Source organism: Ptychodera flava, chromosome 9 (assembly GCF_041260155.1).
Source record: "Ptychodera flava strain L36383 chromosome 9, AS_Pfla_20210202, whole genome shotgun sequence".
NCBI classification, from domain to species: domain Eukaryota; kingdom Metazoa; phylum Hemichordata; class Enteropneusta; family Ptychoderidae; genus Ptychodera; species Ptychodera flava.
The window spans coordinates 9,565,211-9,592,924 of record NC_091936.1 but is presented as its reverse complement, the minus strand read 5'-3'; the positions used below and the strand labels follow the sequence as shown (position 1 = coordinate 9,592,924).

General features: G+C 36.8%; 1 protein-coding gene across 2 annotated transcripts in view; it reads right to left on the bottom strand.

Annotated features, from left to right (window-relative positions):
* The window catches only part of LOC139139957 (glycine receptor subunit alpha-3-like), a 50,707-nt gene extending 24,372 nt beyond the window's left edge, over window positions 1-26,335 (bottom strand). Inside the window, exons 1-4 of one of the 2 annotated variants that reach the window (XM_070708924.1) lie at window positions 25,934-26,335; window positions 25,783-25,815; window positions 9,396-9,484; window positions 729-796 (exon numbers count right to left, since the gene is read on the bottom strand). In XM_070708924.1, the coding sequence (XP_070565025.1) occupies window positions 729-796; window positions 9,396-9,484; window positions 25,783-25,815; window positions 25,934-26,010 (267 nt within the window). In that variant the 5' untranslated portion in view covers window positions 26,011-26,335. The remainder of the gene's footprint in view (window positions 1-728; window positions 797-9,395; window positions 9,485-25,782; window positions 25,816-25,933) is intronic. The other variant, XM_070708925.1, reaches the window with a different exon arrangement.
* Window positions 26,336-27,714: the final 1,379 nt, after the last annotated feature.

The window sequence follows — 27,714 nt, the reverse complement described above, 5'->3', positions numbered from 1 at the left end:
GTATATAACTAAAAATAATGTCAACACAATTCTACATGTGTTAGGGGGCGGCGTCGACGTGCTTGTAAGTCTGTACTTAAGAGCCATACAAACTTGTATTTCCTTCGGGTTTTCATCGTTTGTCGAGAATCTGATGCGACAAAGGGAATAAAAGTTCTAGCTACCAGCTATATCATGCCCTCCTTGTAACCAAACTATATTTGCATTCACGGCATGTCGGTTAAAAGTGTGGACTGTGCAAGTCCAGCATATGTCATGGTCAGTGAGTTGTGACGTACATGCGCATTTTGTGTAGAATGTGAGATATAGAGACACTTCAGCGCGGTCTCTCATCAACATTCTTGAGGTTTCACTTCGTCATTGCTATCATATTTATTTACGTAGTTTTAATTGCCGTCAATCAAAACATAATCTGACCAACTACTAGTATTTCCAACTGGGTGTTCAACATTCAATATACACTAGTTTACTGTGCGTATTTATCTCTTATCGTCGAATTTTAAACTGCACCATGTACTATAATCTAATCTTCGTGTTAAAACACGTGATTCCGTAACATTTTCAAGTCTGTCTGCCTGTCTGTCTCTGTCTCTCTGTCTGTATGCCATACATGCTCGCACAGACGGACGTACGTGTACACATACATTCATACATACATACATACATACATACATACATACATACAATAAACTTATCAAACGATGTTGATGTTTTAGATTACTACTCACCATGGATGTTTCTTTCACGGTATCGATGGTGCCAACAAACATATCACATGTGACATTAACCGGAGGACCTGCATGGAAATAAAAACAGGACAGAGCTTGATGAAAAGAGAGAAGCCGTTTCATTTTGAAAATGTTGTAATTTTAAAAGAATCTCTGAAGCCTCGAATTCACTTCGTAACTACAAATATAGAGCAGCCTTTGATGGTGTGCGCACGATGATAGATTGGCGAATATTTGAGAAAACGGGAATGCTCTCAAGAGTTCCATCACTCAACTCCGATATCCCTCTTCCAGCAGATATACAGTTGATAAAATTTAAGAATATCACTTGCACGATGTGTCTGTTCAACATTTGATGACTGAATACGTAAGAAGGAATTTGTGAAAAAAAAATCAAACAAATATTACTGCTCTGGTTTTCAAAAGGTTAAAATGTCTTGACAAAACTGTTGTCTGCTGTATTACTTGTCTAACCATGGTTAAACGAGAGTGGGCGCTAAACTTTACGGCTACCGAATGAGGTGAGATAACCTGATGTATTATACAGGTATAGCGCAGTTCTCCCGATACGGCACGGTAATGATAGCATATGGAACGATAAGATAATAATAGCCAGAGATAGAGTACTGTCACTGTGCAGGTATATTTGTGTAGATTGGTATAGCTTGATTTTTATGACATTTTTGATGTCGATCAACTTTAATCCCTGACCTAGATTAAGGTTTCGTATTTTACAAGTAGCATAAAATAAGGGCATAGGCTGTATATTATTGGGTCTATGGTTAAGGGTAAGCACTAGTATCCTTGGGTTAAAGGTGAGGCAATTTTCTGGTTTCGAAAATGGAAAGAACGTGCCAGTAAATTGTCATTGGCAGGTTAATGACAGAAGCAAAGAGCGAACGACTGACTACGCGAAAATATTCCAAGATGTACAACATAACATTGCATCAGTTACAGTGCTCTACATCTGCACAGTGGATCATGCCGGTGAGATCAAAGGAAGGAATTTCAATCAATTATTTATTCCGCTGAACATGGCACTGGGTCACACTACAACATGGTGCTACGTGCTTTAGGTGTCCCCTTTAATAAACTCGTCTGAAATCTTTCTCATCTGTGGACCATATTTAAGAATCTGAACAAGAACCTGAATCATAGAACAACGAAATCTCCGAATACATGCTTAATCATAATTTTGTTTCTTTACAAGTTTTAGTTTCAATAGATGCTCTTTTAAAGTTCTTTATATTGGAAGGCGCTGGATTTATTCAAAAAGAGTTGACAGTGTTAAAAATAACGTGACCCCTCAACTCTTTCGGCTGCCCTTTTGACAGGGCAAGTATTCATGAACTCTGAAAGCAGTAATTCAGTTTTGAGTACTTTAGTTGCCATGTTATGCAGGGACATTCTCCACTCATGGGGGACGAAGTATTTGTATAGAGTCTACATAGATGGATATTTACATATAGAAACACGCGTCAACAAACTAAGCCATGTATACATGGAGAGTAATACTTTAAGTTCTCTATTTATTTACCGTCAACAAATCATGAAGAAAATAAACACCAGAGGCGAGCGTGAATCACAGAAAATATCAATTCCAAATGGCAACGAGTTCCCGGGGCCTACGCTAAAAGAGCTAATGCTCAAGTAATGGGGGATCCGTTACACGCTTCAGAAATACTCATAAACACAATGAATGTATATGAATATTTAACGATTTCCTCTAAATATTTGAAATAAACAAGGTTAATCCTTACTGTGTAAAGTAAGCAGCTAATTTCTGTATATCGACGGATGTAGATCCCTTGCATCGAAACTAAACATACCAATAATTATATGATACAGAGTCTCAGAAGGCCTAATGTTTATTTACTTATTTATCTATTCGTTTGTTTTTATTATTTGTTCACTCTATCCAACACCCAATCGATGAAAATCCAATTACAGCACGAGGTGACCATTGCCTACAGAAGCAATTGAATTACGATGCCTTATATCTAATACCGTATCATGACAAAGTCGATAAAAGCCGTAAATCTACTTGATGTACGGAGACTTTGAATCGAATCCTGAGAGTTAAGGGGGTAGTCAGTTTCTTCGGCCTGGGGGCCGATATATCCCTAGACGGTAATCCTTTGTTTACTTTGGTGGGGGTGGGGGGTCACCGTGTATTTGAAATGCTCGATAGGGGTGGTCAGTGTATTTTTTAATTAAGACACAGGAACATGATTGCATTAAATGCATCATACTAGCCACGAACTGCATCATTCAGTTGCAATTTTAAGCATGTCTATCGGGTGCGTAACTTTAAAATAACAGAGGTATATATCAGAGATATCAAGATGTTTGCAAATTAAAAAACTGTTTTGCAAACTGTACTCATCATTAGGAAACCTGCAATCTATTTACAAACAACATGCACTAATATTTCCTAATACATTGATGCAGTGACATATTTTATAAGGGTAAAAATAACATGATATTTTTCGTTCTCATCGATGCACCTGAAAGGGAAACTGTTGACCTCCTCGTGTCAAGTTTTCGAATAACAGGTATGTATTTCATGTGTAAAATAGTCAACCAAAGGTGATTTTCGTCATTGTTGTGTTTTTATGGTTTCAACGATATGAAAAGAAAGGGTCCTCTAAAACACTATGCACATTGAATTTTACAACAACTAATAAAGACTAGTGGTCCAGAGCTTCTCAAGAGATGTAATCGGAACCATGTAAAAATCCATTCCTCTCTGTTCCTGTTCATGGTTTTGGTAAAGGCGCGTGGTCGTAGTTTGTTAATACTACTGGTAGAGGAGGTTTCCATTGTAAAGTTTCTGAACCTGCCATTAAAAAATTAAAACCAAGATAAAAATATGTATTCAATACCTTTGAAACTAGTACAAGCTATTACAAAGGCAACTTTTAGAGCACGTTTTCAGAAAACTGAAATAATTCATAGTTACTGAAAATAAACTTTTACGCCAAAATTATCATGAAAAACAGAGTTAAACTGGTCTTGTCTTGGTTCTCCTTTTAGGTAGAGTAGCTGTAATTTATGACAACACTAGTTTAATCCATGTTATGGTGTTCTGTATTATCAATCACAGTGTCGTGCACTTTCTGAACCTTTTCAACACACTTTTCCTCCATAGAGGTCCACCATGATGGTGAAAGGGTTAAATGTATGTTGCAATACAAAGCTTGTCGAAACAGGTTGCATTTGTATAGGCAAAAAGTGATATTCAGTCCAGACCAAAATTCATTTATCAACAGTGATACAACACTTTATACTTCTGTATGCTATATTGACAAAATAAAATCTGGGCATTTCTGTCTTCAATATAAAAAATAAAAATCGTGGAAAATTGTAAAAGATAGCACAACTGTCCCTTGAAAATTAAGCTTTATCCACAAATGAGAGACTTTTAGACTTTCAGTGAGCAAAGCATAAGTTCATTGACATTAGCCTGGTGGTTGATAAAGTCTAATTACCCACTGAATGTTTGATTACTGTTGTTCTGTCATATATATATATATATAACTATATATATATAACTATATATATATATATATATATATATATATATATATATATATATATAACTATATATATATAACTATATATATTATATATATATATATATATATACAGCTTTTTTAATATGTATATTTAACACAAATATATATATATATATATATATATATATATATATATATATATATATATATATTTATATATATAATTAGATAATTTTTACCTTTTGTTATCTTTGCCACGGTAGGGGGTCACCCTGTTTTTTTTCCATGGGGAGGTCAGCCACATTTTGACGTCTGCAAAAATAAAGCACCCCGCCGAAGAAAGTGACCAGTCCCTGACGTATATTGGAGTAACTAGATTGTCGAATCAGCTTTGAAATGAAAACTGCACTTATGCAAGTACCCGTAAGGGGTTTTGTGCCATTGGATTAAATTTTACCTCGCTTTTATGGATATCAATAGTAATGACTTCAGAATATGTTTTTAATTACTGAAATGGAAGATGTACCGTAAGGGTTGTGACCCGATTCGAAGACGAAAAATTGATATTGGATTGGAGTATCAAGTTTAATCGAATTCAGCCATATTCTGCTTTTGGGAAATATCGCGATAGATATGCTGTGCTGTCAACCTGTAATACAATCATCGCTCATCGCTATCTAGTAGGAATCCCTGTATGCTACATATGATTTTGAATTAAACCTAATTTCGGAATGATATCGCATTAAATTTGATATGCATACATAGTCTGCTCATGTCAATCATTGTATTTCTTAGTTTGCTCTCCCTCGTTACCGTGTTGGTAATCCATAATACGAATTTAAACCGTTCTTTGATATCATAGAAAAATGCAGTAGATACTGCCACCGGGTAAAAAGACATTCAATTGTCAACGTGTTTTCTGTCAGATGCATTTGTGAACATTGTATTTTAGTGTTAATGACCTTTGTTTAAAGCTGCCATACATTCGATAAGAGTTGCGCTCATGGTTCTTCAATTTCATATCTAGCTTCAAACATCACTTTCGCGTGTTTTACTATTTTTTTTGCTTCTCTGTCCATCTACCTGGCCATGTCTCTGTGTCTTTGTTACTGTATATCTATCTGTATGTGTGTCTGTGTGTCTCTCTCTCTCTCTCTCTCTCTCTCTCTCTCTCTCTCTCTCTCTCTCTCTCTCTCTCTCTCTCTCTCTCTCTCTCTAATGGAGTAACGTTTAAAGGGTGAAGAGTAACCAAAATAAAAATGTTCATCAGCATTGCATGGCTCCCTACTGATGAGAATTCACATACTTTCATCTTCGCTTCGGATGTTCCCCAACGTATTTATTATGTCAAGATGTCAACTGCCGTCGACAATATGTCGACTTCTATTCGAACTGTTAATAAATTTGACTCATATTATCATCTGAACTTAGATGGTTGATGAAAGTTCAAGGACAATGCTGCTCCGATATAACCTTAGTAGGTTGATGAGTAGGCCAAGGATAATATATACTCTAATATGGGATGTCCTTGACAAGGTTCTAAATTGTGGCGATACAAAAACAGTATTTGATCGGATTTCAACGGTGGGAGAATGCACCCTAAAATTTAAGATCGGATGCCATTGGCCTTCGGAAAAAAATAACAAAACAGATTCATCGCAATTATTCATAAACTGTTCCGTACAATACTGTAATAGTCACTGTGTGTTGTTCTGTACACAACGGACTTGGCACATCCATGAACTGGGATGTGCACAGCTACGCTACAAGGTTGTCGGGGCTCTCCTGCATATAATATATATTTATAATTCTGTAGAGAGTCAACGTGCATATGTAGAGAGGTTCCAGCAATGCCTTCTTAAAGCGTTGATTCGACTTCCTGGGCTAGAAACACGCCGTAGGCAATTGTAACTGGTTCGCTTGTCGAGCTTTTCTCATAAAGTGGTTGTCGGTTAAGCGGGAATGTGTGGGTGTGATCTGTCAATCTGTTCAGGGTGAAGCGTTTAAACCTGGAGAGCCGTCAAAGAATGTTATAGCACATTTAATAACACAGTCTAGGTGTGAAGTGCGATCACTTCCTGTAGTTGACTGTATTTCTTTTCAAAGTGCGCCATTTATAAGCTATTATGGAGCCAGTTTCTATAATTAGATAAAGACTTTATACGTATGTCTAGAGAACCTCTACAGGCTGTGAATATTTACACGACAAAGGGTGAGATTTACGTCACAAATGGCAATTTGATGGAGACATATCGGCTAACGTTAGCTAACTTACTGGGTGCCGGAAAGTATATTTAGTGTAAATTCGCCAAATTCTCAACTTTCTCTGTGGCGCGAAGAAAGCAAGAATTGCTTTAAGTAGCATTAATGTCTAGCTCTTTCACGGTGCCTGATTTGAGGTGTCATGCATTTGAGCGCCAAGACCGTAAATGATTGAGTGACCAGTGAGACTTCGAGACTTTATGATCATCCATCGAAGTTTCACGCTCACTCCATTCTGAGTAGGCAGAGATTATGAAATACAGACCATGAAAAATGAAACGCCAACTGTGTATAATATTTTCATAAAATGCAGATATCCAACTATGTACGAAAGTGCTGTTGTAAATAATGCAAAGAATACAGGGAGGAAGATCCGTCTATGCATCCGTTGCTTTGACGACTGGCTTCATCATTCTGTATGAAGCTCTATGCCCCACAAGCTTCTACTTGGCAAAATGCCGTGGCCCGTCAATATTTATCCTTCTGTCTTTCGTCACATATAGCTTTATTTAATCATTTATTCCAGACCGCACACCACAGAACATACTCAACTCAGGAAGAATAAAAAATCCCTTTTCAATGGTCGGTCATGGCCTTTTATTAAACAATCTAGCAGATCCACTGCATCCGATGGATCAGTGATAGATAAACAGACTATGACAAACACTTCGCACATTTATCACTCCGTATATCATCTTCGCTCTACACGAGCACTGAACAATGACAGCAGCGCATAAAATCGGCGAGGAAAGGGAAAAATTGAGTTGGAAATTGCGTTGCTATCATTTTAACTCAACTGCATGTCATGTGAATGTACTGTTCTTGGCTATAAAAAGACTCGATGGGGTCATCTCTCTCTTAAAGCCTACGATTGTGTAAGCAGGAATTTAAATTAGGAGGCAGCGCTGCTAAGACAATTATACAACCAACATATTAAATCTGTACGAATGCGGCGGCCTCTGCTCTCTTCTAGCGATTGGTAAATCCATAATAATAAACTTTATCGAATGTAGGATGGGAATTGTTAAGAAGATAGGTGCAGTAAAATGTTTATTCATTGTAGCTTGGTTAAGAATTATTCAGGACTTTGAATACTTGAAAAAACATAACGTCCCAGCAATTCGCGTTTGATTTTACGAAATTAAATGGGCTACAATGTTTGGCAGAATGTTTTGATCAAATAAACGAAATAATTTTTAGCGACATTTACCACATCGAAATTATCTAATAAATGCATCTATGACGTCAAACTTTTTTGAATCGGCCGTGTCAGCCACATCATAATTATACTATGATCATTACGTATATTACCTCCAAGTGGTTGGTCAATAGGCGTCTCAAATCAATAGAAAATCGGATTTTAGCGGAGCCACAGTTTCACACCTGCCGCCATATTGGTTAGTGCTTGTCGCTTAGCAACAGTCTAGGTTAAAGCATAGCAGAGGTCTCATCAGTGTCTCATAGTGATGAAAATTTTACCATGCGTGGTAACAATTCTAATTTACTATATTTGGTAAGTACCCGAACTGGTTATGGGATATTGCTAATTAAAACATCAGAATGCAGGGTGATTTGTATATAATCTGGACACACACCCAATAGTTTGAACATCCACAGAAACACCCAAGTGTACGTCTTCATAATGTACAACAAGTTAGAAGTTTACGTTTAGGCAATTCTAATTATATCTGTTGTTTTCGAATAAGGTTTATTAATTAAGTTAATATATCATCATTAATTGTCTTGTGTAAATTTCAGTCCGCCCTGTCACTTCCAGAGTTGTCACATATCTTTGTACCTTTATATAGTATTAGATTAATTTCAATGTATAATTACGTTTAAGCTAACCGTCACAGTGTATAGAGCTGTAATTTTGGTAGGGCAGCTATCTGTGTTAAGCGTTGTCCTTAGGAAGTTAACTCTATTCCTGTTGGTCCTTTGTTGCTATATCTTGTACAAAGGTCAAAACAAAGTGAATAAAGTTTTCACCGTCTTATTTTTGTGGAAATCCAAAATGTATTTCCCTCCATGGAGTTAACACAGAGATGGCGACCATTTTAAAGTTCAATTATCAGTAAATTTCATTTTACCAGGTTTACACGGTGATAACGGTTGAAACTGTCCCTGAGGAAAGTTTCAGCATTGTCCATTTCGAGACAGTACTAAGCTAATGAATGCATGATTGGTAAAGCCAAACGAGAGTTTCTGTACATATAAAGATTTGTGATTTTAGAGCTACGACACAGTACAGGTATACACAGAACACCTTGTTATGCGTATCACGTGCGCGACCAATGATGCTATGTATATGACCCAGTATCCAACAGCAACATTCTGGGAATTTGCTTATTTTCGGCCGTTGAACTGTTTCTTCGCGATTCATTTATTACGGTGACGGTGCTACAGAGGTTCCCCCGGGGAATATTGGGAATTACTTTTAATTTCATCGTAAGGAATACTTGAAACTTCTTCTCGTTACAATTGAACGTATTAGTTCAGAGTGCCAACCTGTGACAGAGCGTGAAAAATCGTAAATGTAAATTCTATCAAGTGCACTTTTTTCAAATGTTTTTCATCCAGGTTGATATTAGACCCGTTACGTTGTTAGGAATCATAGTAGAGCCTGAAGTAAAATACATTTATTGAATCCTGCTTCAACGAGTTTGATTTCTGCTGTACGTAACGATTTGATGTAAATTAAGTTTTCAAAATCGGTCATGTGTGACATCTACAAGCGAAATTTACACACTGCTCTGTCAATCACATTACATCAAAATTGGAACGACATAATAACATCTAACTTTATTGAACAAGAAAATATCTTCAATTATGTAGTTTACATTTGAGTCAGTCTTACTTTCACCATTACTCTACAAAAAAGTCCTACCTTGGAAGTGAGGGCGAATTCGAGAATCGTATTTGGAGAGTAGGTTTTCCAGAAACCGGCTGTGAGCTAGTTCTTCCTCCGATTGAACGCTGCGGAAGGAGAAATTGAAAAGAGGAAAGTGAACAGTCTGGTGGCAAATAGTAAAACCACGCGAAGAGAAAACATGGTAGAGAACAAAATGAAGTCTAAAGTATATATCAATCTTACTCATGATGTATAGAGGAACTAGTTCAACAAGAGAAAAAATGTTTAAGTATACCAAAAAGTATCCGCGTTTGAATACAAGATACTCACGTGAAATGACGTTAGTTGAACTTTGATTAAGCGAGATAATGATATTAAATGCTGCAATGGAGTATTAATATATACCGCCAATTTGATGAAATATCACAAACCAACACATACATACATACATACATACATACATACATACATACATACATACATACATACATACATACATACATACATACATACACATACACACACATAGATACATACATAAATACATACATACATACATACATACATACATACATACATACATACATACATACATACATACATACATACATACATACATACATACATACATACATACATACATACATACATACATACATACATACATACATACATACAGTGAGCGATTGCTGCTGAGCATAATCATAATAATGGAAAAAATAAATCACTTTTGATAATTGACTTTAAAAGAGATGTAAGATATTTACAGAAAAATTGAATATGATGTGTGCTGTTGATCACATGACATTTCAAACATGCAAATGATAATGAGTGCAACTGTACAAAGCACAGTGATCTCTTGCACCGTTACCAATGAGACCTTAGGTGTGAGAAAGTGTATGAGTGCATTAAATAATTTCTGTTTTTCCATTGACTACTGAAACTCAGAATTATCAATCATTTTTAGCGGCCGCCTTGTGCGGGCAAAGACTTTGTCAGCTAATGGAGCACAGCAAAAGTGCATTCAAAAATTTGAACGCGTTAATGTATTTTTCAGGGCAATATATAATATTCTACTGAATTCAAAGATATTGATAAAACTCTGTGTGAACATTAGGATAGTTATTACAAAGAAAAACTGTATCAACGGTACGAATTTTCATTTTCAAGAAAAATCAAACAGTTTCAAAGGTACCAAATTAGCACAAAATCATATACGTGTAGCATCCAGACATCGAGTTGTCAGTGTTTGATTTTGACAAACCTCTTATGTTCCTACAAATTAGAAGACATTAGAAATCAAAGTCGGAGTATTTAATGTAGACGTGAATTAAGGGTTATATAGGTTACTAGCATATAATTTAAATGTGTCGCCAACGTTCAACAAATTAAAAGAGCAATAAATCAATTTCAGGCAGTTCAATCTCTTCAGGAAATTTTGCATTCTGAAACTTGGCCGAAATTACCGATCGCTCTACTATTTCCGTGTGATACCAAAGTAACTTTTCATTTCTTTTCTTACAGGACATCACCCAAGGATACTCAAATACTAGACAAATGCCTTAAATTACGCAAAGAGACAGAAATAATTTGGCTTTATGAATAAAGGCAACCATATATATATATATATATATATATATATATATATATATATATATATATATATATATATATATATATATATATATATATATATATATATATATATATATATTATAACAAAATCTTAGAATTTGGATGGTCTCAACAAAACACAACTTATGGTTTTCACAGTGACAAGCTTTCGCCTTGTTCACAAGGCATCGTCAGGTCCAACATATATATATATATATATATATATATATATATATATATATATATATATATATATATATATATATATATATATGAGTATACAGATGTCCTCGTGGCGACAATTTCAAACCAACTCAAAGCGTTTGTTTAACAGCGCAGATTTGTCAGCATTGGTAACGTGCAGCTTTTCTGATATACAAACATTACATCGCTTGCTTATGTTAGAGTAACTTGATGCTCTGTCAATAATTGACCACGAGATGTCAAAGAATTGGCTCTTTTCTTTTAAGAACCAGACAAACTTTGAGATCTCTGTATACCCTGCTGATATTTTTCGTTACGGAACGATTGCACGTGATTAGCGAGGCGCGCCTTGAAGGTGTTATCAGTGAGGCTGATGTAAACCTTCTCCGTGTTGTCCCCAACTGATGCCTTGGCCTTGTAAACCACACCTTTTTACTTGACATTTACCCTTCAAGGGACATGCAGACTTGTCCCGGCAAGTACAATCAGCTGGTCGATCTTTACGTTGATCTCCGGTGATTACCCTCTTATTATGTGATTTGATTATACAAGCCATATTCTTCATACAACTGTCATTCACTTTAGTTGTGTTCCTATTGAATATCATATATATATATATATATATATATATATATATATATATATATATATATATATATATATATATATATATATATATATATATATATATATATATATATATATACTGGAGGAGCGAGGAGGTTTCTGGAGCATTTCATCACAGAGCAGTAGGAGGTAGTTGAAACTTTCAAAAAGTTAAACGGAAAAACTGCATCATATCTGAGGAAGTAAGACACAAACATAGACAGCAAGTGCCAAAAATTTGCCAACGTGATCTTTTAGCTAGTACTAGAAGGCATGCCTATACTTTTACTATAAAAAAATAAATGTAGATTGAAATGGTCGAACAGTGATTGAAAGCCTCTCGTGGCTGTAATCGTTCATATGAACAAAATATGCATTTGGCAGCAATTATCGCAGTTGTCGAATGATCGGAGATAGACAAAGATTTGACGAAATAGAAGTCTCGTCTTTTGACTGTACTTTGGTTGGTTTGATGACACTACATGACGTCTTAAAAGGTTTTTTGATTCAAGGAATGACAAGTGATGTTTTCCTGAATATCTATTCCAGGGGGTGGCAATGTTTGATTGAACTCAGCAGAGTCAAAATGTCAGACTCCTTGAAATTCACTCAACGTCCTGTGGAGACACTCTAGCATTATTCAAATTAGGTACAAATTATTGATGTGGGGCCAACCATTTTTCATATGGTGTTTATGGATGATACACAATGAATCATCTGAAGTCACTTGACAGTTGTTGGTTTTAGTAATTCAAATTCTGATCGAAGTGATAACTAAAAGTCATCAAGGGGCGCGAATTATTGAAGTGAAACTCAACAATATAGTTTTTTGTTTGATTTTCGATAACATGAACCCATCTGATATACTGTAGCATGTTCAGTCCATCGTTAATACTATTTCAAATGTATAGTCAACAACTGATAAAAATGTGTCTAGCTATTATTTGCAAATCCTGTAACAGTGTCTGATTCATGTCATGGTCTTTCAGATATCTGATGCAAACTTTGCTCAAGCGTCTAAAAGACCTGTGAGAAAAATAAGGCCACACTTTTTGTCTTACTTTAAGAGTGTCAGGTTTTTAGTTTTGAAAGTTTTCTCGATTCTATGGATTACTTAATTTTTCTATTGCTGTGAATGTGAGTGGCAATACGCCCTGATATCATGAATGACCGTTACTACTAATTGTTGTCATCATAGTAATGGGATTTTGCTATATAGCTTTTCCTGGTAAATGCACAGAAACCTGCCTTTAAGAAATGGTTTGATGCTAACTGTCATGTCTTTAACTTCATTAATAACCAAAAAAGTAGCAATGACTTTATACATGTTCATTGAGTCTATGTTCAATACTAATATGTCGTTTTAAATAGTTGGTAGTCCGATTTCCAACAGCCGATAACATTTGAAATCGAAAGATATCTATATTTACAGGGCGCCACGATTCCTTGCGGGCATGAAATAACGCTGGGTATTCTTTGTAAGATATGCATCGAAAATAGAGCCACCGGTGCAGCTGGTATCACTATCGGCGCCGACCAGACGTTGGAACTCATACTTTGTATTGCAAATAGTGTTGTTATACCATGAATAGGCTTACATGCCACGCGAGATTTCAACAATCTCCCATAATCTATAGTTAACATGATTGGAACTAAATTGGGATGATTGGATTGGCACAATTTCTCAAGAATTTAAGAAATATGTCTATAATATTACACCGTATTTGATTACCATCTTTAAAATATTATTCAAAATTTACGATGTTGTTGAAATGCTATGAGTAAGAATCAGTGCATGCTTGTTTTTAGTTCAATATTTTTCAAAACATGTGAAGAGTATTCAACATTTGAAGGAAAATGTGTTAGTTTGTCTTTAGTTTCTTCACTACTGTCACTACTGAAATACAAGTACTAATCTCAGTTTGTCAAGTTGCCTCGACCAAAATGAAGTTTTTCGATTGATTTACAGTTAAGTCAGTCAGGGTCATTTAAAATGTACCCTGACTAAATTTAGTGTTTATGAAGTCCTAAATTCACGAAAAAGTCAGAGACATTTCAACAGTGCCTGAGTCAAAAGTCTTCAATTAGAGAAATTTTATACATTTTGTCTCGTTTCTTTATAACATTAAAGGGATATAGTCGTCGGAACTGCGCTCAAAGGTCGCATGGGACCCATGCGACCCATGGCAACAATGTATCCAAGGCACAATGGTGATTGATGACAGTTAAAAAAAAGTCTGTTATAATCTATCATCGTATGATTTAAATGTTGCAGCCATGATGATGAGTTGCATCTTGATATAGTGCACGAAATACATTGTTTGTAAACAAGAAACTCGCACAGGCGCAGTTCCAACGACTATATCCCTTTAACACAAAAATACTTTTCTCATAAAAATGAATCCTATAAAAGAGGTATGCAATAATGGCTGTGTTTTTGTTTTGTTCGATGAGAACATCATTTCAAATTTTACGCCATTCTATCATTTTGTAAAATTGCAGTTGTTAAAAATTTCGAAAACATTACGCTTTCCCAATAATTACTCTCATCCAATTTTCCCAATTTAGTTCCAATCGTGTTATTTGCGGTTGCGACAACAAGCTACAGGTTCGTAACTCTTCTCGGGATGAGTTGCAATAAAACGGCGTGATTTGATACATACTTCCCGGCTCTTTATCCACAAGGATTAATTTTGTTTGTTACAGCAAAAGTTTATCACCAGTAAAATGATATATCATCGCAACAATTTCCAGATGGACCATAGGCCCTGAAGCGTTTGGGGTCTAAGGGCGAACATAGAGTAGTTTCGACAATTGTTCAGACCCATAAACCACTCGATCACTGTCTACTCTATACTGCTCCAGGGTTTCCATTATCAATGACCCAAACAATCATCATGTCATTCGATAATTCTCCTCAAACCGATGCCTAGCTCCAATCTTTACGAGCTGGCATCTTCAAATGTAGTGCACCTATCGACGCTGTAAACCACGTGTCCAGGGTTCTTGTTGCAGTCAGCTCAGTTGTAAAATTATTCACAGTTGAGCGCTTGACAACATGTGCTGCAATCATGAAGTTTTACGCTTCCTCGAGCGTGTTAATATACACTTATTATATAGCGAGGTCTTCATATCTCGTCGCCTGGACAAAATTACATTTTTGTCCGGCCGATTTGTTTTTCTTACACAGATGTCACCCATTCTGCGGATGTATTTTGTAGGTTGACGTCACATAATACCAGACATTCGTGTTCAATTGATAGTCTAATGAGGCAAAGAGGACAGGGTATTGAACAAATGCGAGTAGCATCCATTTTAAAAGCATAAGCAAAATGATGTATTTAGCCAAATGTCTGTGAGAATCGTAAAAGTCACATTGTGTTAACACAAACATTATAACAAGTTTTATTTCTGATTATAAAAATACTATTCGTCTGATTGGAGAGAACAATGTAGTTTCATGAAATCAAGTAACAGTATCTTTGAAAACTTCCTTTTGAATATTTTCCATGTTGTTGTTTAGTTCCTCCAGTGTGAGCTCCTGTATGAAAACATGGCGCGGTATTACCACAGCAGATTATTTTAGAGTAACATGATGACGAAACTTTTCCCAAGTGTTTTGTCGTAAAACACTGAGCGAAATGCAGTTTATCCTATTTCAAGTGTCGACGGCTAGTACCACGATTTTATTCGTGTCCCTCCGTTGAACCCTTTCAGAAATTTTTAAAGTGTCAATTGCGCTAGAACTTATCTGACCTGTATATTTACATGCTAGAACTCATCTAAAGGCCATACTTTATCAAAGCAGAGTTCACATCGTTATTCCTTCAAGAACTGACATCGGTTGTCAACTTTCTGCTAATATCGTACGTGACATCATGTAAACTGAGGCAAAGTTGAAACCAGTATTGAGCAAAACATGTTACGATTATTCAAGAACAACATGACCTCTATGACGCACAAATCGTTAAAAGGGATAACGGTTGGAATTTCTGTCCAATGTCTAAATCATCATGCAGCGAATTGACCTCATAAAGAATACCAAATTAATTGCTACAGATGGTCAGCTCAAAGTATTTTACGCCTCGAAATTGAAGTATTTAAACTTTTGCTGAAACTTTTCTCAAGGGTAATGTCAACCATTGTCTTTCGAAATTAAGAATAGAATTAAAGGTTTTTTTGCACACATTTTTGTGCTAAAGAAACAATTGACCCAACATTTACTGATATTTGAAATTTAAAATGGCCTATTTTAACTCCATTTGGATTATTGAACTTTAAAATAGCTGTTAGCCCAACGTTAACTCTATGAGGATTGTTACAAAAACAATATGGTGAAACTGTATTCACTCCAAAAGCTTCAAAACACATCCACAACAAAGTATTGTAAATTTTGAGAGTCTGAATATCTGTTCCCAAGGCGCATTCAACCTCAAACATTTAACTCCGATCTTATTATTTTTATCTTCTTGACCGCAATGTTGACGTATACCTCCAAGACCTCTTCAAGGTGAATCGTTCCGTTTCGTATTGAAAATGAAATATTGCTCACCACTTTTTGCGCTTATTTTACTTTGACGATAATTCTTCAATATAACTCTGGCAAACTTCTCAAAGTCTCAAATTACTTAGAATAGGGCAACCCCATAAAACGCCAATGTAATATCATCGGCGAAGCGTTGTTCACCCGATGGAATATCCATCAAAGCAGAACGTCATCTCGAAATGAATGCCCAGCATACTAGCCTATGGCAGAATGCGCCTCGGGGACAGATATTCGGACTTTCAGAGGCTTGCAAGATTTTCTGGCCTACCGCTTGTTGGGGCTCATTTTGAAGCTCGTGGAGTTAGTAAAAACTTGACTCTCACCAAAAAAGTTACCACGGCAACGGCGGCCATTTTGAAATTCGAGTATCGGTAAATGTACATCTTTGGTAATTTGTTTAATTCTCTAGTACCAAATTTTGCTCGGTGATATCTAAGTTAATTCATGGTTTCGATATGGGATGTTTTAAAGTTCCTGGCGGAATTTTTAAGTCGATCATTTTTGAAGCACATGCTACCTTAACCGTATCTAGATTAATTGTTCTGTCCTCATCAACTTTAGTGACAGTTGCCGCAAGATAAACTTGAATAAAGCCTGAAAAACAAGACTACACATGCTTTCGAAAACCAAACAGTTGTTTACGCGTTCATGCTTGTCAAATCCGAGAATCGATTTAGGTCAGTAGATGCAGATGTGCACCACTTTGTTCAAAGAATTTGATCTGAGTGAACCTTCGAGCGTATCAAAATATTAACATTTTGTCGATATGTACTCATAGAGACATGTATAGCCAGTGCTGTAAATTTTACATATTGTTCTGGTCTCTTTATAATATTTGCATGTCTAAATGGCAATTTAATACATGAATAATGCACAGTTGAGTGGCCTACGGCTTGATCCTATAGCTTTAATCTCTGGAAAGGAAGCCGCTGCAGCTAGCAAATTGATACCCGACCATAGCAGATCGGACTATAGGAAGTAAACTGTAAGCTTACATGTAAAGTGCCTATTTCTTCTACCTTCGCCCTGACATGGTTTTGCACTAAAGTCAAACAATGGTAACCTTAACTTCCAATGACAACTCGATTTAGATATTCAAGTGACTTCCTCTTTCTGAGACAATCAGCTGACACTGCATACATCACCGTCACGCGCGTAGACTCAATCAAATAATCACCGAAATTACCTTGTACGTTGCAGAATTCAACACTCGTAAAATTCCTAATTTATCAGTTTGTGATATTGTCCGTTGAAGATGCTTAAAAGCAAAACTTAAAAGGATCACTAACAAGACCACATCGGATGCTTTCTTGAGCAAGGTTAATATCAACTCCTTGTAAAGATTTGTTAGATCCAAGAGCTGAAGAGTCTGAAATCTATTCAAAGATTCAATGCAGCATAGAGCATACATACATCTCATTTCTTGTACCAAATCAGTTTGAGAGCTTACAGATTGACCTTCTAAAATAACTAAAGTTTAATCAGAAAAATATATAAGCGTTGAATGTTTGCTGACGATGTTTCGGTCTCACTTCCAATTCTAAGCATATATATATATATATATATATATATATATATATATATATATATATATATATATATATATATATTATATTTATATATACATACAATGTTTTTCACGTTATCTATATATAGATAGATAGATAGATAGATAGATAGATAGATAGATAGATAGATAAATGAATATAACGTCTAATTCTTTCAATGTTTGCAATAGATTGACATAAGTCTTTTCAAGCTGTGAGGCGCAACACAAGATTTGTTTGCATGATGACAAAGGATCGCACAAATGTTCCATTTTCAATCACGCTGTTCATCGGAAATGTTTTGGAGAGTCGGCAATTATGCTAGCGCTGTGGAGTTAACAATGCCCGTAAGCCAGCAAAAGCGTCATTTGGAGTTGACATGGACATTGTTGCAATACATTCTCCGCACGGAAGGCTAAGGTAAATATAGGATCGACGGCTTGGTGTCAATTAACTCGTTGACCTTGACTGCTTCCAGGGACACTGGTAAAAAGTAAATGCTGGATGACTAACACAGTTTCTCACTGTACAGATTAAATTTGAGCAATGGGTGGCATACACCTATTTTGATACCAGAGTAGATGGCTACGATTTTAAAGTGCCCGGTTTCTCACAACACTCGAACCTGCGCCTTAAACTTCTTTTTAAGAGTGTCGTTTACAAGCAAAGCTGCCATTGAGACAACGATATACCTGTGGCCGTTCATGGGAGAACAGTACAAATAGAACACATCAAAAGTTTAAACCTATCATTCCTTTAAAGTGGCACTCTCACTTGGTAACATTTTTAAAGCACATTTTTTTAATGCAAACGGTCGGTATTTGACGTGGCGACTGCGTGCGGATCGCAAGATATCGATAAAAATATATCTTCAAAAAAGTAAAAGTTTGAATTCCGGTGGCCCACCTAAATTCAGCTTCCGAACATCGAACGTTCGGCACTGGGGCCATTATGGAGTACGAATCTACGCTTACGCTGCTGTATGCCACAGTACCACTCGCGTCGGTGATCGGTCATGCCCCGTGGGAGAAAGCTGAGTCTTACTGACTTGGCGTAAAAACGAAAAACAATTCTCGCTGATTCCACCAGAATTCGCATAGGTGACTAGTACAGTTACGTGCGGTAGATACATAGCGACCGCCGCATGGTATGCAGAGACGCATACCACGCGCGCGGCGTACTGTGTGGCAGACGACAAAATGTAGTCATCGGAGGCGGCTAATATTTGACACGTAAAAACTGATGTTTATGTGATATTGGTTAAAAATAAAATACAACTGATTTAGAATAATAAAAACGACAAAAAACTAAGGAGAAGTTTCAAACATATTACCTGAGGTAAAGGCATAGGCCTAATGTTGTATATAGAGTCTTTGCAGTGGGAAGTAAATTAATTGCGTCATTCGAACTTATTGTAGACTCCCTAGAATATCGTCAATCAGCACAACAGCAAACCTTCGGGGGATTTCGAGTCATAATAAGAAACGATCATAAAACTTCGGGGAGTGAAAAATACGCTCGGGAAATGACATGTTTTTATCGATATCTCGCGATCCGCGCGCAGTCGTCACGTCAAATATCGACCGTTGGCATTAAAAAAATGTGTTTTAAAAATGTTACCAAGTGGGAGTGCCTCTTTAACTGGTAACCTTAAGTTTTATATTCTATCGTCGAACAACTTGCGTCCAAGTCGTAACAATGGCAATCTTCCATATTAACATACAATCACGTCTTCCTACAATGACAAAGAAGCTTGATTTATTGCGAACATCTGTTAACCTTTTCATTCTTTATTTTCAAAGAGAATGCATGACTTTACGTAGATAGGCAAGGCAAGGGAGAGTAATGCTACATGTTATGTTTCGGCAGGAGTTGAGATAAGTTTAAAACTAATCAAAAAATACGCATCTCACTAATGATTTCGGGTAAATTCGACACGAAGGAATGTACTGTAAGAGTAGATTATCAAAGAGTACGTTATAGACATAAGCAATAAACTTCTACCATTCCTTTAACTAGTCACGTTAACCTTAAGTTTTGTATTCTATCGTCGAACAACTTGCGTTCAAGTCGAAACAATGGCAATCTTCCATATTAACATACAATCACGTCTTCCTACAATGACATAGAAGCTTGATTTATTGCGAACATCTGTTAACCTTTTCATTCTTTATTTTCAAAAAGAATGCATGACTTTACGTAGATAGGCAAGGCAAAGGAGAGTAATGCTACATGTTTTGTTTCCGCAGGAGTTTGAGATGAGTTTAAAACTAATCAAAAAATACGCATCTTACTCATGATTTCGGGTAAATTCGACACGAAGGAATGTACTGTAAGAGTAGATTACCAAAGAATACATTATAGACATAAACAATAAACTTCTAACACGATTGGAACTTATTTTGGCTAATTGGATGGTGAAGTTATGTTTTAAAGTCTGGAAATGTAAGCTCATCTGCTTTTCTTTTCACGTTACACACTTGTTTTTTATGGGTAATTTGTGATATTGAGACATTCAGCTATAATAGGACACCGAACAATTTTGAAAAATTGAAAAATATAAAGATCCAATTATCCCAAATTAGTTCCGATCGTGTTTGCTTGATATTTAGCAAAACGTCATAATTTGTTGACTTTTTCGCCACAGTAACAGTAAGATGACTTTCTGAACAAGATGCACATTGAGATTATTTCTAAATCGACTTTTACGCATATATTTCTGATTTACATGAAGAAACATATTTGTCACCAATATTCATATTGATATCGCTGAAATCTCGAGCGATGGGCATTGGTTTTATTAGTTTCATGGATTGCAAACCAGTATCCCTGACAGCGATGGATTGCCAGCATGATGTGATCTTTGAATATCTGCCAAAAGTTGTGATTAGATTCATAGCGTGAAGAAACATCGATGCTCTTGTCTCTGGCATCTTTCGGATTATTCTACCCATATCTTACATGGGAAACCCCGTGTAATGTGTAAACTGATCCCTTGTCCATTGGGTAACACTCTACTGTGGTTAATGACAACAGGTATCATAGGAATTCCTTGTTTTCAATAAAGTGGGAGTCCCTTGTCATTTGCAACTTCATGTCGACCGGCAAGAATGGGGCTAAAGTCTCTGCAATGCAGTCTTGCCTAAGATTCTCTTTCTATCGAATGTCGTGCGGTGTTTGTTTTGCACCAAAATGCTAGCTTCTCGGCAACCACTAAACCCCCGACGCACTTCAGGCAAGCTTTTGTGCGTGAATAACTCTCTATTCATACTGCTGGATAATGCTTTACGAGTAAACCAGTATTGGCAAACATTTAAACGCTGACCACGAAAATCATTATTGTATTCAAACCAGGGTATTTGGGTGCTTGATGTTTTAACAAATGAGGCGTTCGTGAATAACTCTCTACTCCATCTGGTTGAATGACTGTTTATGAGTAAACCAGTATTGGCAAACATTAAAACGCTGACCACAAAACATCATTGTTTGTATTCAAACTAGAGTATTCGGTTACTGATTTTGGAGCAAATAATGAAGCTTCCATTATTAGACATGGTTCGATTACAACCCGATCATTCATCGAAAAGACGCGTTGTGTGTTTACAATCTCGTGACAGTTGTTTAATAGCGCATGTACCAAAGTTAAAGAATTTCTATCGCCTTTGATCTGTCCGACTTGTCACGAACTCTTAGCTTTGAAATTTCATATAAACCCCGAGTGACGTCATTCTGAGGTAGGATTCCTCAGTCGTTATTTTAGTTCGCCCCTCGAAACTGAGAAACTTTAGCTCTTGCTCAAAGTTTCTGGAAAGAAACTCTAACCCGTTCCCTCTATTAATGTAGAATAAAATTTCAAGGGTCAACTAGCAAAATCTGGCACCAGAGAAACAAGAAAACCAATGTTTACAGACACTTGAAATTCAAAATGGTCACCATCCCGGTGTCAACGTTTTTGGGAAAAATAAATTTTCGATTTTTACAAAACAGGTGAAAAGTTCAGTTACTCTTTGAGCTTCAGAGTGAGCCACCACAAGTGGTAAATCAATGAAGTTCTGTAAAAGTTTAAGAGTCCAAATACAGCGTATCTGTTCTGTCCCCTAGGCATTCTACCTCAAGCTGACTGGAAGTCAATAAAGCGATGAAAGTCGGGGCAAGGTTTTTTCTTGTTTCCAAGAAAACGATTATGAGCTCCAGACAAGCAAATTATCTGTAAGGCGAACCCTCTTGCAATCATAGTTTTATCAATGTCGAGAAGTGTAGGAAAAGTTAGAAAAAAAGCATTAAAAGCCCGAAAGCAAGTGTTTTTATTTAACAAGCTGGCACGTTTTGTCGCTTCATTAAAGCTTGATCGGTTGGCCAGCCTAACACACTATCTGTGCGGCCTTGTAGGGTCAATGCAAGGATTCCTTGCCTAGCGTGGTTGCAACTAGTCCCTGGTTTGTGTGCGATCCCAGTGTAACGTGACGTTCGTTAACGGCATCCTTGACCATGCTTTCCCTGACCACAGTTACTGCATGATCAATGACAATTGGTGGTAGAGCTAAACTAGTTGTGGGTAAGGTAGGGATTTCTGGCTTCGTTTAGCGTCCGGATCACTGGTCATTAGTGGTAGTAGGTTTATTGGTAACACTGGGGGTAACGGTGGGATCCCTGGACTGGGGTAAAACTTGAATCATTGGCTATGGGTAACACTGGAATCCATGACAATGGCTGAAGCTAGAATAGCTGACGGTGTGTAACACTGGAATCCCTGACTACGGGTAAAGCTTGAGTCGCTGACGATGAGTAACGCTAGAATCCCTTACTATTTGTAAAACTGGAATCTCTGTCTGAGGGTAAAACTTGAACCCCTGGCTTTGAGTAGTAGTGGAATCCCTGACTGGATGTTACACTGGAATCCCTTACTATGGGTTAAAGCAGGAATCCCTGACTTGGTGTAACACTGGAATCCCTGACTATGGGCTAAAGCAGGAATCCCTGACTGGGTGTAACACTGGAATCCCTGACTATGGGTTAAAGCAGGAATCTCTGACTGGGTGTAACACTGGAATCCTTCACTATGGGTAACACTTGAATCCCTGACAACGAGCAAAACTGAAGTTCCAAGCCGTGGTCAAAACTGTAATCCTCTACTTCAGCTGAAACTGGAAGGAATCCCAGACTATTGATAACACGGGGACCCCTCGCCTCGGGTAACACTGGAATCCCTGGTCGTTACTGAAACGACAGTTCCTGAATATTTTTGACACTGAAACGAAGATACAGTACTTATATGACACCCGTAGTATCTTGCGGTGAATTCCACTGGGATCGTGTGCACGTGGTGAAGTTAATCAGTACCTATGCTTGTGTACGACAATGGACTTCGTCAGGATTGTTAAAAGTCACGAAAATTTAAAGTTGGAGAGCACTGATCTCCAATCGTTGGCGTTCTCATGTTTCACGAGTTGGTCCTTTCACAGTAACAAATCATATATTTGTTAATAGACTATGTAACGTGTCTTCACATGAAAGATGTCTGCCAGGCGTAAACTGTCATATCCATGGATTATTTGTATTTATTTATTTATTTATTTATTTATTTATTTATTTATTTATTTATTTATGTTTGTTTATTCATTGACTTAATTCTTTATTTATTATTTTCGTGCTGTTAATATCAGTTTATGTACCGTGTAGGAAAGATTATTCTGATACAAAATTATGAATTTTGATTTTGATTTCTTATCTTGTGTCATCAGTATCTGTGTAATCTTATCAATTTTTATCTGCATTATTAATCGATATGAATTAGCCGTATCGCCGCAAGTCAGGGGATCTAATAGGGTGGACTAGAGTATGACTGACTAGCGCTTAAGCACGTTTTCCTTGAGAACGGTATTCAGGTTATGCCTCACGGCGTTTTTTACACATCATTAAGGTGAAATCAAAGCCATGCGGATTGAACAGTGACAGGTCGACTTGAATGTTTTTATCAACACTACAGATATAATCATGATTATATTTCGTGCCAATGATGAAAATGTCGCATAAGGTAATTTCTGTCTTCCGGCAACCAGTGTATATTCTGTACACGCAGACTACATTTAGAAGCATCTCGAAAATAATCGATGAAACTTTTAAAGATAAGCACACACGTTGTCAGTTGATTATTGACTCCCTGTGAAACTGTCATCGACAATTTAAAATGTGTGAAAACTGTGTTCAGGGCTTGGAAAATGCAGAGTTATGTCTTCTCATGGAAGGTATATTCATCGATTCCATGCTGAAAATTTGAGCAAGGCATCTCTCACAAAGCTACAAATGATAGCACACCCCTAGTAAAAGTTGAAAATAATGATTTGAATGCTGCAAGTTTGTGTATATTATTAGCCCTTTGAGCGCCAAAGTCAATTTTTGTCACCTGTACAAAGTATACCCCAGTCAATTTTTTCAGATTTTTGCCAAATTTTGATAAAAAACTGCAGCCAATGAAATGTGATGTCCATTTTGTTCAAAATTATAAACAAATTACAGGAAAATTCATAAAAAATGGTAAGATGTTGCACTAAAATTTTGGTGGGAAAAAATACGGCACTCAAAGGGTTAAGAGTAAACTGCAAATAAGAAAGCATCGCACTTCCTAATGTAAGGTCAGTTGTTGGTGCAAAGCTTTCCATTGGTGGTAGCAGCATTTCAATCAAGTTGAGAAAACCGTGCACGATTAGATCGCTTGCACAATATCACAACTCTGTGAGCGCAGTTATTTCAAGGACTTCACGGGCTGAAGTGATCTACAATGACGTCACCGGGTTAGTCTGTCATACTTTTTGTCCTTTTTAAGGACAATCCAGTTTGTTAAAACTTTGCAATTTTCGGATTTCACATAGGGAAACTTTAAATTTGCGATTATACCCTTCTCAAGCCGAAAGGCGCGGAAAGGCTTAGATAACTTCGAGTATATCACATTTTGGAATTTTCAGACAATTATCGCTTTCAGTATTAAAATGACGAGAATAATTTGTACCTACAACGAATGATGACATGATCTATTTTTTTCATAAAAACATTAAACCATAAAAGGTTTAATTTCAGAGAATTTTGAAAGGTTTCAGAAAATAATTATCAAATAAATGTTGCGGTTCGTTTCTTCGAAGGTGGCCTCTGAAGTAAAAAGCTTAATTTTGCTGGACAAATCACATTGCTACAGCATTGACAGGTACATTAGCGTTAAGGAGACAATTCAGTAAGATAAATACAATTATGAAAATTTGAAAATCGTGATGAAAAATCGACATGATTTGTGACATTAAAAGCTATTTAGTTTGTTAAGATTCTTGAAACGTGCAGTTTATATGTCGCAAATCTAATACGAGCATTCTTTATCAACACCACACTTAGCATACACAGAAGTCTGTGACACTATTGACGTAGAATTTCTAACTCTCCGTTCTGTTGTTTCTCTCCCTTGAGCCCAATAGTGATTTTATGTGTAACATGTCTCCGTGTCGCTGTACCGTACCAAAAATCAGTTCGACTGGTTTCCACGAAGAGTGCTAAATTTCATGTTTGAGTATAAGATAATTTAAATCGATATATCGCATTAAATTGCTTTCAGTTTTAAATTTCAGGACAGCAACTTGCCCACACAGAGACACATGACGCTTTGGATATTGTTCCCTGAAGTACTGACGCAATGTAAGTGATGTGTGCGTTTCGAAGTAGAAGTACTGTGTGACGTTATGAAGCTCAAACCGCCCAGAGTAGGATTCACGCGTTTGCTTGGCACTAGAAATTCGCAGAAAGATTTAACGTCAGCCTACATATGGTGTATTGGATAAAAAGTACTCGTTTTAGATTGGCTCACTGTGGAGATACACACTGCATCTCTAGTGATAATTTACAATTATAGAAACTTGTAAGCTACCTTAAGTTTAGTTTATCGTTGTGTTGGCCAGGCCTGCATGATTGGAGAAAAGAAAACACAGTATCAGTACAGTCTTACAACGCAGAAACAATGTCCTGGCATAACGTCTGCAAAAGCCACATACAGATACATCAAAGGGTGCCATACTTACCCCCACGAATTACATCGATAAACTTGTAAGCTGGTGAGCAAAATAATGGCGTGTATGTGATATTTCAAGCTTTCCATGTCCGATGCAAACGACGCAGTCAACCTTGGTAGTTGGCACGTCTTGAGAGAGACAGATACTGGTGAGTCACCGATTCGCCAGCGCAAGACACTTTTCTTCGTCTGCCGCGCTACACTATCATTTCTGATCACGACGGCTGCAACCAAGAGGGGTCACCCGTTTATTATTTCGAAACACCAGTTCAAACACAACCGTTTTTAACAGCTGTAGCTAATAACATGAAAATCGAAATTCAAATGCTCTAACCAATCACCGAATGCAATGATCAAGCACGACACAAACGAAAACCCAAGAAGCTGCTGGCGTAGCGCATTATGGGATATTACGTTATATTTGGTAACAGAAATGCCTTGTCACATAATAGATAAGCTGAGTATGGCATTGAAAACCACCGTAGGGGTCGCTGTATGAACGCAAGAAAACTGACAGGGAGATAGATATAGGTATGTGCGCCTCGATTACCCTTCGTTGTCGAAATTAACGTGTTTCTTTACTACCACTATGCAATCTATTGCGACAAAAGCAATTCATCGAGAAAGCTTACGCGGATAAATGAATGTTTTGGAGTACTTTTATAAGAAATATTACCAGATTGTCGGAATAAGGGATCAAAAAGTAAGAGCAGTGGGCATGTTTTGTCATACTAAGGTTGACACATATTTATTTACCTAAATTCACTACTCTAAAAATATTGCGGTGATGCGATCAAAGTCTTCCTCCTCCACATATTCTACGGGGAGGGGGGGGGTGACAAAATATAATCAAAATATAAAAAACATAACATGTAAATAAAGGCTATATAGTTATTTTGATGTCCGAGTTTGAAACTAGGATAAAAAGAAAGTTTTTAATTTGCTAAGTTGAATTGTTCGAACACTAGAGGGGACGTTCTTTCATGACTTGGCCCAGGCTGTTGGGTTCCCGGATTACTCAAATATCGTGTTCGTATTTAAAGTACATGTTTACAAAATTAAGTGAACAGTGTTTTTCATTTAATTTGAATACACCAACAGTTTAGTGACACTAGCGGGTCTCCTGCAGACATGATTAGATTGCAGTGATCTGTTTCCACAATGCATGTGACGGAGCAATAATATAATTCTCACTACTTTAAAGCCCCAATAGCTATAAATGTGTAATAAACTGATCCCAAAGCATCCTCAGTTTTTCAAGAGTTTTCTATGAAGAAGACCCATTAAGGAATGAAAAAAAGCATATAACACTGTCGTACGTGTCGAAAGTGGCATGTAAATTGAAACGTTTCAACATCATTTTCAATTTCCCGCCATTTTCAAAACCTAATCATGTGACTGAGAAAATAAAGATTACAACGACAAATATTGGCCATCGTGTGTTGTGCATTCAAGTAAATGGCATCATGTTTGTTTCTTTATGATCACGATGTGTCTGTGCAGGAAATACTGCATTTTTTGTACTTTTGTACTTATGAGTGCGAACCCGTTTATTATTTAACCCGTTCAAGTTAAAACGCGTAGTCATGGTCCAAATCAGAGAGCAGTGATACTTCTATACACGTCCTTCATTTAGCACTTTTACACGAACCAACTTCGGTTTGAAAATAAAATCATGAAGATAATGGATAAAATTCTCAGCTATTGGGGCTTTAAATAGCTTTTTCTTGTGCTGGGAGGAGGGGACTATATGATAAGCTTATTAAAATGCATTGTAGGTAAAAAGTCGAT